General features: G+C 41.7%; 1 protein-coding gene across 7 annotated transcripts in view; it reads right to left on the reverse strand.

Annotated features, from left to right (window-relative positions):
* The window catches only part of FGGY (FGGY carbohydrate kinase domain containing), a 516,697-nt gene that overhangs the window by 429,775 nt on the left and 70,975 nt on the right, over positions 1–15,947 (reverse strand). For all 7 annotated transcript variants that reach the window (XM_070367946.1, XM_070367945.1, XM_070367942.1 and 4 more), the window contains one exon: positions 10,937–11,025. In XM_070367946.1, coding sequence (XP_070224047.1) covers positions 10,937–11,025 — 89 coding nt within the window. The remainder of the gene's footprint in view (positions 1–10,936; positions 11,026–15,947) is intronic.

The raw sequence follows: 15,947 nt of genomic DNA on the forward strand, positions 1-15,947 counted from the left end.
GACCCTCAAGAGTCCTCTCCAACAACACAGTTCAAAAGCATCAATTCTTTGGTGCTCAGCTTTCTTTATAGTCCAACTCTCACATCCATACATGACCACTGGGAAAACCATAGCCTTGACTAGACGGACCTTTGTGAAAGAAGTAATGTCTCTGTTTTTTAATATGCTGTCTAGGTTGGTCATAACTTTCCTTCCAAAGAGTAAGTGTCTTTTAATTTCATGGCTGCAGTCACCATCTGCAGTGATTTTGCAGCCCAGAAAAATAAAGTCTGACACTGTTTCCACTGTTTCCCCGTCTATTTGTCGTGAAGTGATGGGACCAGATGCCATGATCTTAGTTTTCTGAATGTTGAGCTTTAAGCCAAATTTTTCACTTTCCTCTTTCACTTTCATCAAGAGGCTCTTTAGTTCTTCTTCACTTTCTGCCATAAGGGTGGTGTCATCTGCATATCTGAGGTTATTGATATTTCTCCTGGCAATCTTGATTCCAGCTTGTGCTTCCTCCAGCCCAGCAATTCTCATGATGTACTCTGCATAGAAGTTAAATAAGCAGGGTGACACCTATTTGGTGTCTGTTGTTCCATGCCCAGTTCTGACTGTTGCTTCCTGACCTGCATATAGGTTTCTCAAGAGGCAGGTCAGGTGGTCTGGTATTCCCATCTCTTCCAGAATTTTCCACAGTTTACTGTGATCCACACAGTCAAAGGCTTTGGCATAGTCAATAAAGCAGAAATAGGTGTTTTTCTGGAACTCTCTTGCTTTTTCCATGATCCAGCAGATGTTGGCAATTTGATCTCTGGTTCCTCTGCCTTTTCTAAAACCAGCTTGAACATCTGGAAGTTCACGGTTAATGTATTGCTGAAGCCTGGCTTGGAGAATTTTGAGCATTACTTTACTAGCGTGTGAGATGAGTACAATTGTGCGGTAGTTTGAGCATTCTTTGGCATTGCCTTTCCTTGGGATTGGAATGAAAACTGACCTTTTCCAGTTCTGTGGCCAGTGCTGAGTTTTATATATATACAATGGAATATTATTCAGCCATTATAGAGAATGAAATAATGCCATCTGCAGCAACGTGGATGGACCTAGAGATTGTCATACTGAGTGAAGTAAGTCATACAGAGAAGGAGAAATATCGTTAAGCATCACTAATACGTAGAATCTAAAAAGAAATGATACAAATGAACTTACTTACAAAACAGAAAGAGACTCACAGAATTAGAGTATGAACTTATGGTTGCCTGGGAGAAGGATGGGGGAAAGGGATAAGTTAGGGAGTGTGGGATGGACATGTACACGCTGCTGTAATTAAAATGGGTAACCAACAAGGACCTACTGTATAGGACATGGAACTCTGCTCAATGTTACGTGGCAGCCTGGATGGAAGGATAGTTTGGGGGAGAATGGATATATGTATATGTATGGCTGAATTCCTTTGCTGTTAACCTGAAACTATCACAATATTGTTAATTGGCTATACTCCAATATAAAATAAAAGTTAAAAAAAAAATAAAGCCACCAAAGATATCAATTTTCTCCCAAACTGACTTATTGATTTAATCCAATTCCAAAAACAATCCCAGCAGCTGTTTTTATTCTCTCTGTAGAAATTGACAAGTTGATTCTAAAATCTATCTGCAAATGTAAAAGACCAAGAGCAGTCAATAGAACCTTGAAGAAGAAAAACAAGGCTTGGGGACTTGCACTACCAGTTATGAAGACTTGTTTTATTGTTACAATAATGAAGATAATGGGCCCAAGGAGAGAAAAATAGAAAGATGAAAGAGAATAGAAAGTCCAGAAACATACACACATATATACCTAATGTATATATTATATATACATACATATCTACAGATACACACACACACATATATATAGAGTCAAAAAATTGATGCTTTTAAACTGTGTGCTGGAGAAGACTCCTGAGAGTCCCCTGGACTGCAAAGAAATCAAACCAGTCAACTCCGAAGGCTATCAATCCTGAATATTCACAGGAAGGACCGATGCCAAAGCTGAAGCATTTAATAATATAAATACACATTAAAATAAGCCATCATTTTAAGGTTAAAGATTGACACAGACATATCATATAGATATAGGATAGAATATTAAACAGGTATCAAAAACATGTTTTCAGATAATATCTATTGATATGGAAAATACAATAATGAATAAAATAAATTGTGCAAGGCAGATTTATAATTTAATAAATGAAACACAATAATAACCCGTCTAAATAATTTTACTAAATTTTTGAAATCTTGGAGATTATACTTGGAAAATGACTACAGATGTGGATCAATAACCTTCCAGAATCTTCACCTAACAGATTAGCAAATAACCATAAGGAAAATAACAATATATTAATATCCCTCAACCCCAAACATAGAGAACCATGCAAATCCAGACAATAAATGCAATTTTAAAAAGATTACAGTTCTAAAGAACATAAATTCATCTCTTAAAGTAGAAAATATTTACCAACAACCTTCACAGAATTTTACATTGTAGTAGGCAAGAGTCGGACACGACTGAACGACTCAACTGAACTGAACTGAGGGGGGAGAGAAGTAATGTATAACATATATGAAATGTAAGGAAAAATAAACCTGAGATTCTAGAAGCTTAGTCCTGGTTTCCCACATGCCATAGAAAAGTCTCAGAAATTCTAACATATAACTTCTAAAGCAAACTAACCAAATAGTCTCTTGTGCATAAGGAACCTGGTCATCATTTCTTTTAGTCCTAAGCAATAAAAACAAATGAATTGAGGATAAATCTCCTATGAAAATTCAAAGTAATTTATGTAGATAACTCTATTCTTAAGAAAATAAAGCATAACTCCTTTCTACTCCTTGCCATGAACTGTGAATGGTGATTTCTTTCCAAAAAGTACAAGATAGGAAGAGGAAAGGAGTAACTTTACATTGGAGAAACCTGACAAACGATACCTCAGCCACAAGATCAAGGTCAACATCAACACTGATATCATATTAACAGTATTTACCCTTGATATATGATGTGGTATGATAGATGATCGGAGAAGGCAATGGCATCCCACTCCAGTACTCTTGCCTGGGAAATCCTATGGATGGAGGAGCCTGGACGGCTGCAGTCCATGGGGTCGCTGAGGGTCAGACACGACTGAGCGACTTCACTTTCACTTTTCACTTTCATGCATTGGAGAGGGAAATGGCAACCCACTCCAGTGTTCTTGCCTGGAGAATCCCAGGGACGGAGGAGCCTGGTGGGCTGCCGTCTATGGGATCACACAGAGTCGGACACGATTGAAGTGACTTAGCAGCATGATAGATGATATGACATGACATGATATGATAATATCAGTACTCAACAGAAAATGGCACGGTAGTCTTCCAAAAACATACTACTCATGTCTCATCATGAGATAAACATCAAACAAATTACATTTGAGGGACATGCTATAATATATATAACCACTCTTCGAAACCATCAAAGTCATCAAACACAGGGAAAGTGGAGAAATTGTCAAAGTCATGAAGAGACTAAGGAGATATGATTACATGTATATGGTATCCAAAATCGGATCTTGGAATTAAAAAAAAAAAAAAAAAGCCCATTAGGTAAAAGCTAAAGAAATATGACTAGGTACAGAATTTAGTTAATAATAATATAGCAACACTGGTTCATCAACTGTTTATGAATGTATCACACTAACATAAATGTTAATAATAAGGGAAACGGGGTGTCAAGTATATTGGAACTCTCATACTATCTTCACAACTTTCCTGTAAATCTAGAATTAGTTTAACATAAAGCCTACTTGAAATTATAATTGAATTTAAAAGGACATACTTTTAGACAGTTTACAGAGTATTGCTAATCCTTGATAATCCAGGAGGAACTTATCTCAGATCCCAGTATTAGAAGTAGTTCTACTCCTGAACAGCAATTGGGTTCTCATCTGTTCACTCAGTCCATCTTGATTATGTTCTCACTTTTTCTTTGGTGACTAGGAAGTTTGGAAACAAATCCGTTGGTAATTAAGAAGAACTACATAGTTTTTATGATGTTCTTAACTTTATGTTGGAGAAGACAATGGCACCCCACTCCGGTATTCTTGCCTGGAAAATCCCACGGGTGGAGGAGCCTGGTGGGCTGCAATCCATGGGGTCGCTAAGAGTTGGACATGACTGAGCGACTTCACTTTCACTTTTCACTTTCATGCATTGGAGAAGGAAATGGCAACCCACTCCAGTGTTCTTGCCTGGAGAATCCCAGGGACAGGGAAGCCTGGTGGGCTGCCGTCTCTGGGGTCGCACAGAGTCGGACACGACTGGAATGACTTAGCAGCAATAGCAGCAACTTTATGTTATTCTATTAATACTTCACTCCATTGTGATTTCATTCCACTTTTCACATCTTTATCACTGTTTTTATCTTCTATTACTAGTCACTTCAAATCTCTTTAGGGAGATTTATATGTATATATGGTTTTCTCTGATTACACAAAATTTTATTATACAAATTTCTGACTTCCCATTTCTCATGTTACCAAAATTCTGGACTATTAGCCACTAAAGGCTATGATGTGGCAAATTACTAAAACATGGAGCTTCAGTTCTTGAATGGTAAAATGGTGATACCATAACCTGTTTTACCTGATGCTTAGGAAGACTAATGGGGTTCACAATTGTTAAAATATTAGCTCAGATACAGAGAATGCATTTGGTAAATGATGATGATGATTATATAAATTCAGTCAGTTCAGTTCAGTTCAGTCACTCAGTCGTGTCCAACTCTTTGCGACCCCATGAATTGCAGCACGCCAGGCCTCCCTGTCCATCACCAACTCCCGGAGTTCATTCAAACTCATGTCCACTGAGTCAGTGATGCCATCCAGCCATCTCATCCTCTGTCGTCCCCTTCTCCTCCTGCCCCCAATGCCTCCCAGCATCAGAGTCTTTTCCAATGAGTCAACTCTTCACATGAGGTGACCAAAGTGTTGGAGTTTCAGCTTTAGGATAGTCCTTCCAATGAACACCTAGGACTGATCTCCTTTAGAATGGACTGGTTGGATCTCCTTGCAGTCCAAGGGACTCTAAAGAGTCTACTCCAACATCACAGTTCAAAAGCATCAATTCTTTGGCGCTCAGTTTTCTTCACAGTCCAACTCTCACATCCATACATGACCACAGGAAAAACCATAGCCTTGACTAGACAGATCTTTGTTGGCAAAGTAATGTCTCTGCTTTTGAATATGCTATCTAGCTTGGTCAAAACTTTCCTTCCAAGGAGTAAGCGTCTTTTAATTTCATGGCTGCAGTCACCATCTGCAGTGATTTTGGAGCCCAGAAAAATAAAGTCTGACACTGTTTCCACTGTTTCCCCATCTATTTTCCATGAACTGATGGGACCAGATGCCATGATCTTAGTTTTCTGAATGTTCAGCTTTAAGCCAACTTTTTCACTCTCCTCTTTCACTTTCATCAAGAGACTTTTTAGTTCCTCTTCACTTTCTGCCATAAGGGTGGTGTCATCTGCATATCTGAGGTTATTGATATTTCTCCCAGCAATCTTGATTCCAATTTGTGCTTCTTCCAGCCCAGTGTTTCTCACAATGTACTCTGCATAGAAGTTAAATAAGCAGGGTGACAATATACAGCCTTGACATACTTCTTTTCCTATTTGGAATCAGTCTGTTGTTCCATGTCCAGTTCTAACTGTTGCTTCCTGACCTGCATACAGGTTTCTCAAGAGGCAGGTCAGGTGGTCTGGTATTCCCATCTCTTCCAGAATTTTCCACAATTTATTGTGATCCACACAGTCAAAGGCTTTAGCATAGTCAATAAAGCAGAAATAGATGTTTTTCTGGAACTCTCTTGCTTTTTCAATGATCCAGCAGATGTTGGCAATTTGATCTCTGATTCCTCTGCCTTTTCTAAAACCAGCTTGAACATCTTGAAGTTCATGGTTCACGTATTGCTGAAGCCTGGCTTGGAGAATTCTGAGCATTACTTTACTAGCGTGTGAGATGAGTGCAATTGTGTGGTAGTTTGAGCATTCTTTGGCTTTGCCTTTCTTTGGGATTGGAATGAAAACTGACCTTTTCCAGTCCTGTGGCCACTGCTGAGTTTTCCAAATTTGCTGGCATATTGAGTGCAGCACTTTCACAGCATCATCTTTCAGGATGTGAAAGAGCTCAACTGGAATTCCATCACCTCCACTAGCTTTGTTCGTAGTGATGCTTTCCAAGGCCCACTTGACTTCACATTGCAGGATGTCTGGCTCTAGGTGAGTGATCACACCATCGTGATTATCTGGGTCATGAAGATCTTTTTTGTACAGTTCTTCTGTGTATTCTTGCCACCTCTTCTTAATATCTTCTGCTTCTGTTAGGTCCATACCATTTCTGTCCTTTATCGAGCCCATCTTTGCATGAAATGCTCCCTTGATATCTTTAATTTTCTTGAAGAGATTTCTAGTCTTTCCCATTCTGTTGTTTTCCTCTATTTCTTTGCATTGATTGCTGAGGAAGGCTTTCTTATCTCTCCTTGCTATTTTTTGGAACTCTGCATTCAGATGCTTATATCTTTCCTTTTCTCCTTTGCTTTTTGCTTCTCTTCTTTTCACAGCTATTTGTAAGGCCTCCCCAGACAACCATTTTGCTTTTTTGCATTTCTTTTCCATGGGGATGGTCTTGATCCCTGTCTCCTGTACAATGTCACGAACCTCAGTCCATAGTTTATCAGGTACTCTATCACATCTAGTCCCTTAAATCTATTTCTCACTTCCACTGTATAATCAAAAGGGATTTGATTTAGGTCATTCCTGAATGGTCTAGTGGTTCTCCCTACTTTCTTCAATTTCAGTCTGAATTTCGCAATAAGGAGTTCACGATCTGAGCCACAGTCAGCTCCCGGTCTTGTTTTTGCTGACTGTATAGAGCTTCTCCATCTTTGGCTGCAAAGAATATAATCAATCTGATTTCAGTGTTGACCATCTGGTGATGTCCGTGTGTAGAGTCTTCTCCTGTGTTATATAAATTACTATTAACAAAAATAGCAATAATTATTTTCATGGATATAATGAAAAGATGGGCTTCCCTTGTGGCTCAGGGGTGAAGAAGCCACTTGCCAATGCAGGAGATGCAGGTTTGATACCTGGGTTGGGACGATCCCCTGAGAAGCGAATGGCAACCCATGCAGTATTCTGACCTGGAAGATTCCATGCACAGAGGAGGCTGGTAGGCTACAGACCATGGGGTCGCGAAAGAGACACAACTTAGCAACTCGAACAACAATGCTGAAAAGCATGCAACTGAATTACAAATTAACCAAAGCCAAAGTGATGATTTTTCAGTGACCCAGATATACAAGAGTAGCTGCCATATTTTGGAGGATAAGATCAATAAATAAAGGGTGCAGGTCAAACAAGAGAACAGAAGAAAACAGATGAGAGGAGGAAGAAGAAGACTTCTTACACAGTCACTGCCAAAAACAAGTCTGAAGGCTTAAGACAAGGTGAAATCTGATCACTTTTTAGCTATGATTCCACTAGAATAATAAAAAATAAAGGAAAAAAAAAAAACACCCTCTAGCCTTTTGGCACCCATGTACCCAAAAGCTCCCAAAACAATCACAATAAGAGCCAGATAAACACCAAATCTGACCCTTTCATTGGCGCAGAGGATGCCAAGTTCATTTTCCACTGCCCAAAGTTTGTTTGGCATTGGTACATTCAAACACAGATCCTCATCTTCCCTATTCTAGAAGATGGACAGACCATGGGGAATTTTCACTACAAGAACTATGAGTTCTTTAACTCCTATGTGCTACACGTTTTAGCCACAGTACCTCTAACCCTGACCGGATGTCCAGATGAGGACCTGAATTTGAGTTGGGGGATTAGTAGTAATTTCCTCCAGGTACTCACAGACAGTACATGGCAGAGACACTGAACCCAGATCCCCTGACTACAAGGGTTTCCCTCTTCCTGCTATGCCAGAAACGTAATGCAAAGATCCCCTGCCAAAATCGATAAAGAAAACCAAATAAAATTGCTAATTCTTTCAAAAAGTTTCTCAGCGCTGTGTCAGAAGTTTTTCTGTCACCTCATTGAGTCAGTCCATATAGTAACTCCATGGAGTAAGTACTGTCATTCCCCCAATCATGTTTATAATTGAGAAAGCTCAGAGGTCTCCTGTTTCACCCTTGATCATGCAAGTTGAAATAGAGAAGAAAGAAAGAAGAGCTTGAAGAAACAATAGTAAAGACAGATGTAAGAGAGACATGTGCCAGGGAGAGGGCAACCATCTTAACAAGAGGAATGTGATGCCCAGGGTCCAAGGTCCATGGCTCAGCTTTTCAGGAGAGGGAAGCTGGAAGAGGGGCCTCTGAAGGTGCTGGCAAGTTCTGGCAAAGGGTGGGGGAGGGGTCTGCAAATTCATACTAAGTAGAATGAGTCATGAGTGTCTCAGTCAAGAAAAAAATGGCAGGGATGACTGGACTAGTCAGTAAGTCATTTCTGAGCACTAATCTTTCTGCATCCTCAGGGTTTCAGATTGTCACGGGTGGGCAACGGAAGCCCCCAGTCATGTTCTGATAAGCCAACCGGAAGTTGTCCATTTTTAAATTCACCAAATTAATTTGACTCTTTAAAACACTCTAATCCTTCACAGGAATGGACCAACTTACCATCACATATTACTTCCATGTACTCTTTAGGCACTGTTGTTCCAATTTACCTGACCACATAACTACCTGGGGCCCTTGTTAATCACACATATTCCCAGGTATCCCGTGGAGATTCTGATTCAGTAGGTTTAAAACTGGAAGTCCTGGGGGTGTGGGCTTTGAATGATCCAGCTGATTCCTATAAGCAGGCTAGTTTGGAAAAAAATTGTTTTAACAAGACTTTGCCAATGGGCTCGCAAGGTACATTTTATAGATAAGGAAAGAGAGATACAAACAAGGGAAGGCCATGCCCAAGGTCACCAAACTCTTGTGTGGCAGAACTGAGGATAAATTACACTGTAACTCCACAGCATATATGCATGCCACAGCATTTAAATCTATCTGAGCCAGATCTAATTTCAAAAGCAAGCTTCCTGGTGTCTTAACATGACATCAGACGCTTGGAAATGGGGTGTGGACAATCTAGCACCATCAGAAAAAAACAAGGGATAGTTAGGGAGTTTGGAATTGACAGTTAAAATAACCAACGAAGACCTAGTGTACAGCACAGAAAATTCTGCTCAATGTCATGTGGTAGCCTAGATGGCAAGGGAGTTTGAGGGAGAATAGATACATGTATATGTATGGCTGAGTCACTCTGTAATACACCTGAAACTATCACAACATTATTAATCAGCTATTCTCAAATACAAAATAAAAAAGTTTAAATAAAAAAACAACAACAACAAAACCCAGGAAGACATCATTATACTGGACTGATTAACACCCAAGGAAAGAAAAGGAAAATTGAGGTCCTCTGCCATCTTTAGTTCTGTTTTGAAGTCCTCAAGGCTTGCAGGCTAATGGATTGTTACTGATACCCACACTATTTACACTGCTTTGACTTCTAGGTCCATTTGGCTAAATTAATCAAAACACTTCCTTCACTACTGCACAAAAATGGGCGGGGGGCGGGGAGGGGGGGGACTAGAGAAAGGTCCTTCCTGAAATAACTGTGGACAATCAATATTACAACAAAAGAGCAAGGTCCAGATGAGACATTTACCCAAACCCCTCTCCTCGTTGATGGTAACAAGATGACGGTGACTAATTGCACGTTCTGGGGTCAAGTTCAGACCACTCCTCCAGAGCCCTCTCCCCAGAGAAAGGTGAGTACCTGAGGTTTGCCAAGGCCATTTTTATATGCACGTGAATCCCCTCTACTCTAGCATTTCACGAAGAGGAGGGGAGAGTAATCAACAAAATGAATAAAGTGCTTGTGAAATGCATCTTCTACTTTCTGGAAGGCCCTGCTGCTGAATGAACTACTAGACTCCCATCAACTCTCCACTAGTTAAGTCCAAATCACACAAAATGGGACAAACGGAAAGAGCACAGGAAAAACGAAACTCCCCGTCCCAGCTTCTCATTAGTTAAATAAAAAGAAAAATGGAGAAGATTTAAAAGAGAGGAATTTAAGATACACCTAAATATATACACTGAAGCAGGTTTATCCGTCCTTTGGGAGATGATCTTCTTTCTTATATGCAATTATGAGCCATTTTCAAGATAAGAAGACCCCTGCCCTTGTGCATCCCCTGAAATTTGAGGTCAAGATGACAACAGGTTTGCATGCACTGAGAGTTCATGTCCTATCTGTCCAAATATATGCACATCTGTGCACACATCCACTCTGTTTACTGCAGCAGCTACAATCACACTTGAGTATTTTTTTAAATTGTCAGGTGTGTGCCAGATAGCACATGACTTATGTATAACATTCAAAATTTATTAAGAAATACTATTGATATCAACATACATACCTTTATCCTCTGGGATGATTCAGGTACATTGATACAAAAAGCAAAATAGCTTCATTAACACACCAATCTAGTTAAAGTTAAAATCAGCTTCCTTAAAAAAACGTATCTCTTGCCTTAATTTTAGGGGCCTAAATGTTTCTTTTCTTCATCATGTAAAAAAGTGGCTTTGGAAAAATAGTCACATTTCACAATGGACTATTCACATCTCCTTTAAATGTGTCCAATTTTAATGAATGGTCTTCACCTTGGATACACACATTCCAGGCCTCATAAAAACAATGGTGTTTGGGCATGTGCAGTGGAGGTGGAAGATGGATTCAAGATGTTTCAAGTATGCAAAATCACATGCAGATGTACAAATAGTACATCGAGTCAAAGCGCGTTAAGAAAGCAATATATATACAGACACCCAGGAATGGATGAACGCAAATAAAATCCAACTTGTAATTAACATACCGTGCTGTGACACCTGTTGCCTTCCACGATAAGAAGTCTGGGAGATCAAAGAAATGTCCCGCCTTATCCCAGCAAGTCTCTCTCAAGTTCTGCCAAATTAAATATATATTAGAATCAATTACAGGCTATTTTTTCTCCTCCTCTCCTCTCTCAATAATGTTTCAAAATTTTCAAAACAAAAGTACAGCCAACAATGCCCAAGAAAACATCTGTGCAGGGGCTGGGAAGTGGTGGTGGGGAGGGGAGTATAAAAGCAGTACACAGGAAAGAAAAATTGGCAATTATTGATCCTTCCAAAAATGACTATAATTTCCCTTTTATTCTTCTTTGCCAACCTGGTGTGGGAAGAAGTACACTTTGCAAGGGGATGCAATCCATCTTGCAAGGGGATATATTTCAAGACATATAAAAAGACTTCAAAGCTGAACAGCTGGGAACTGGGGAGAAAAATCACACTAGGAAACTACCTGATGAAATGTGATGTGTCCTGCCATGAAAACGTCTCCCCACGCTAACAGGTTCCAAAAACAACAGGAATGATCCCCCCTTGTCCACAAAGAACTTCCAATCTAAGCCAGAGAATGGTACTGAATCAACCTATCCTTATACCTTTTTAAAATATTTGTTGCTTCCAATTTCTTCCACATTGCCAATTTGGCCAGATTTTTTTTTTTCTTACCACTGGGCTTTTTCTTTTCTCTGCCACCTGTGCCTGGAACCCTCCTTCTTCACTTACCGCCTTTTTCCCTCCCAGGGTCCACATTGCCCTGCCCCTTTTGGTTAACCAGATCCAGCCTTCCCTGGAGAAGGAAATGGCAACCCACTCCAGTGTTCTTGCCTGGAGAATCCCAGGGACGGGAGCCTGGTGGGCTGCCGTCTATGGGGTCGCACAGAGTCAGTTGGACATGACTGACGTGACGTGACTCAGCAGCAGCCTTCCCTAGGGAGGTCATCCACGATCTCCTCCTCAGGGGGGGATCTGGCTGTCATACAACCCCTATCACCTCACAAGTATCTGTATAATGTCCTTCTCTCCTGCTAGACTGTAAGCTCCATGAGGCCAAGGACCTTTCAGCTTCATGAACTGTAACATCCCATGATTGTCTTCTCTCCTCCCCCACACAGGACTGGACTCTTAGCTGCCAGGTGGAAATCACATGACTCCAGCCCCAGTCTGGAGTCTCCCCCAAGGGTAGAAGACAACGCGCTTAACTGGACAAGGGACAGCCATGTGTCCTAGCGGGGCCAATTTGACTCTTTCTCCCAGGAATTTAGAATCAGGATCCAATTAGAGTCATTTAACTTCTGCCTTTGAGTGGAACGGGAGGTGAGATAAAGCTGGAAATTGTGAAGTGGCCATTTTTTGCCAAGGACCTGGAGAAGTAGGACTTCATAAAGAAAAGAGCACTGCAGACAAGTGGCAGCAAGAAAGGTTCCCTACCAACCAGGCAACTCTCTGTGTCCTGGTTTCACTTATTCCCTCCCCAAGAGGCTACAACAAAGCTGAAAGCACCAAAAGCTCAAGGGTATCTTTGGGATCCCAGAGGCAACAAGGCAGAAACTCCAAAAGAGACATATGCCAGTGTCAGCTAGCAGGTGATGTAGAGCAGACATTCAACAGATAAGGTTAACAACCAAACTGCTCATTTTCACCTTTCAAACTTTCTCAGGTGAGGGGCACTTCAGAGTTTACAAAGGCTTTTCACGTGTGTTATCTCCACTGCTTGTGGTTTAGTCGCTAAGTTATGTCCAACTCTTTGCAACCCCATAGACTGCAGCCTGCCAGGCTTCTCCGTCCGTGGGATTTTCCAGATAAGAACACTGGAGTGGGTTGCCATTTCCTGCTCCAGGGGATCTTCCTGAACCAGGGATCAAACCCATATCTTCTGCATTGGCAGGCAGATTCTTTACTGCTGAGCCACCAGGGAAGCACTGCGTGGCATACAAAAGTCCCAAGTGCTGCTGTATCTATTTTACAGACATACCACTGGCCTTCATCCACATTTGCCCTCAACTTCTATGAGTTCTTCCTATTTTCTCCTTCCCCATCACAACTTTCAGAACACAGACCCTTACTCACAGCAGAGAAAATCAGTTTTAACCCAGAACAGTGTCCCATTAAAACAACACTAACATCACAAGAGCTCAGATGTAAAAGGCAGTATTAAGCCCATTTTCTGTTACTGCTGGTTGTTTTAAATTCCTAAGCATTTGGGTGAGCGCTTACATGCAGAAGGGGCTTCCCTGGTGGCTCAGACAGAAGAATCTGGCTGCAATGCAAGAGACCTGGCTTCAACCCCTGGGTCAGGAAGATCCTCTGGAGAAGGGAATGGCTACCCATTCCAGTATTCTTGCCTGAAGAATTCCATGGACAGAAGAGCCTGGCATGCTATAGTCCACGGGGTCACATAGAGTTGGACACTACTGAGTGACTAATACATTTTCACTTTACATGTAGAAAGGGCTAAACTTTGCTTTGAACAACCATATATCTTAATGTTAAAAAAAGTAATACTTAAAGTTAACTAAATAGACCAAAAGTAGTTCTGAACTAGCAGTACCTTTGTACACTAATAGATTACAGTCAGGAAATGGTAGCCTTTGAAATGATGAGTCAAATTACTAGTATGTCTTCTGGGTAGTCCCCCAGATTGCTTCCCACATACTCTGTGGTTTCAGTGATCAATTCTCAGGGAGAAATGGCAGCCTCCTTCTAAAGACTCCAGAAATTCAAGGCCAATCAGAAAAAAACCCACGAAACTGCTACAGCATCAATCAGTGCCACCAGCCAAAGCCAAGCAGTCTTCCTCAACTGGGACAACAACTGCTTCTGTTAGATCTAGTGCACAGTCATTACAGACCTGAAGAATCGGAGCTTGCAGCCTGTGGCCAGGCACACAGGCTGCTGTGGACAATGGAACCCAGGCAGTACATCTCAGAGAGCACTTCAGGCCTCTGGCCAGAAAGAGACACTTCAGGGGCAGGAGGGGCAAGGCAGCCTGGTGGGTCATCTTTTCCTGAAACAATGCCAGCATCACCAGGCAAAGTCAGAGATCCCAGCTCAAACTCTCCACAGAATGAGACACCAGAAATGGTATCATATTAGGAGTGTGGAAGATCCTTAAGAATGCCTCCCTTCTCGGGAGAGAAGACAGCAGTAGTATGAACTCCCTGTCTTCTCCACAAAAGCAAAGTCTGCAACTCAGCCAGAAAAGGAGAGGGGGCAAGCGTATGCCTGGATGAAAGGGATGCTCCGAGAGCCAGATCCCTCACTGGGAAACGTTGACACTGCTTAGCAGGCTCCCATGATGTTCTTAGGTTGGGCTCCATGATTCACAAGTGTTTAGTCATCACATGCCAGACTGGCCAAGGGCCTATTACCCCCTGTGGATGGATTTTTAATCCAGTTCTATGAGAAAATCCCTCCATCCCTGCCCCTCCCCAGTCACTAGAGTCCCAGCCCAGGGCCTCAATCTTACTGAATTAACTCTGCCTTTGGAACCACTGGGCCTGCACCAGACACCGTGACTGTGCGCTTAGATTCTTCCACAGCTCACAACAGCGCCCGCGTCTCAAGACAGTGCCTTGTCTCACTGGATTCTCAGGATGGTTCAGAGGTTGTAGGTGATACACAGTAGTCCACATGTCAAGGATACAGAAACTGAGGTTCAGGTGATAATACTTTGCCCAAAGTCAGACAAGACTTGGCCCAAACCTGCTCTAAAGTGAGGGTTCCTTTTCTCCACCAGGCCACAGTCACCACCCTGAAGCTCCCTGATCTATCAGAGCTGTAGGTTTTGGCCTTTTGAAAGCATCATGATAGAAGCTATTGCTGACAAAGGTCTGTAGAGTCAAAGCTGTGGTTTTTCCAATAGTCATGTAGGGATGTAAGAGTTGGACCATAAAGAAAGCTGATGCTTGAGAAGACTCTTGGGAGTCCCTTGGACAGCAAGGAGATCAAATCAGTCAATCCTAAAGGAAATCAACCCTGAATATTTATTGGAAGGACTGACGCTGAAGCTCCAATAATTCATCCAACTGATGAGAAGAGCCAAAGAAAGCCCAGATGCTGGGAAAGACTGATGGCAGGAGGAGAAGGGAGTGACAGAGAATGAGATGGTTGGATGGCATCACTGACTCAATGGACATGAGTTTGAGCAAACTCCAAGAGATAGTGAAGGACAGGGAAGCCCGGCGTGCTGTAGTTCACTGGGTCACAAAGAGTCAGACATGACCCAGTAACTGAACAACAACAACAAGAACAACATTAAATTTCAAAGATTTCACTTTCAATCCTGGACAACTCACTTAACTTCTATATCCCTTGAAACTCTCATAAAACACAAATGGTACATGGGCTGGAGTAAACACAGAGCAGGTCCCCATCACAGGACAACTTTAGACGCATCTCATAATCTGGGCACTGAATCCAGTTCAAACTAGGAGGTCTCTGTGCTGAAGGAGTTAAGTCTCTCCTACAGTTACCAAGCAACTTACAAAAAGTAGTCTTTTCAAGAAAAAAAAAAGAAGAAATCAGCGGTTACTGGGGTGTGTGACTTGGCAATCAAGGCTTCTGCATTCCAATAACAATCCTTTGAGCTAAGCAATCCCTTAGGCTTGGAAGCCACCAAAGAGAACAACTCTAAAAAAAAAAATCATCTATTACTTCATTAAAACCACGGCCTTTCTTGGGAGGAGACTACCACTCAAAGCACACACAGCTTTGGGTCTCAGCAGCGGCTAGAGGTGGAGTAGTAAAACCAAGGTTCAAGGCCAGGCAGCAACCACCTCACCAGCCTGGGGCACAGAGATGAAGCTTTCGCCCTTTCCTTCTCACTGCCATGTCCAGGGAGGCAGTGAGGTCTCTGCTGGCTTCTAGATGCCAAGGGAACTTTGGGATAAAATGAAGCAGATGCTGCAATGTATGTCAGGGGATGCCAGGGTCCAGGAACATCATGGGAAAGTAGGGGTGACCAGTTAAGAAGGGATCATGAAGTATTTTGTTATGACT

Source organism: Bos mutus, chromosome 3 (genome assembly GCF_027580195.1).
Source record: "Bos mutus isolate GX-2022 chromosome 3, NWIPB_WYAK_1.1, whole genome shotgun sequence".
Classification (NCBI taxonomy): Eukaryota; Metazoa; Chordata; class Mammalia; order Artiodactyla; family Bovidae; genus Bos; species Bos mutus.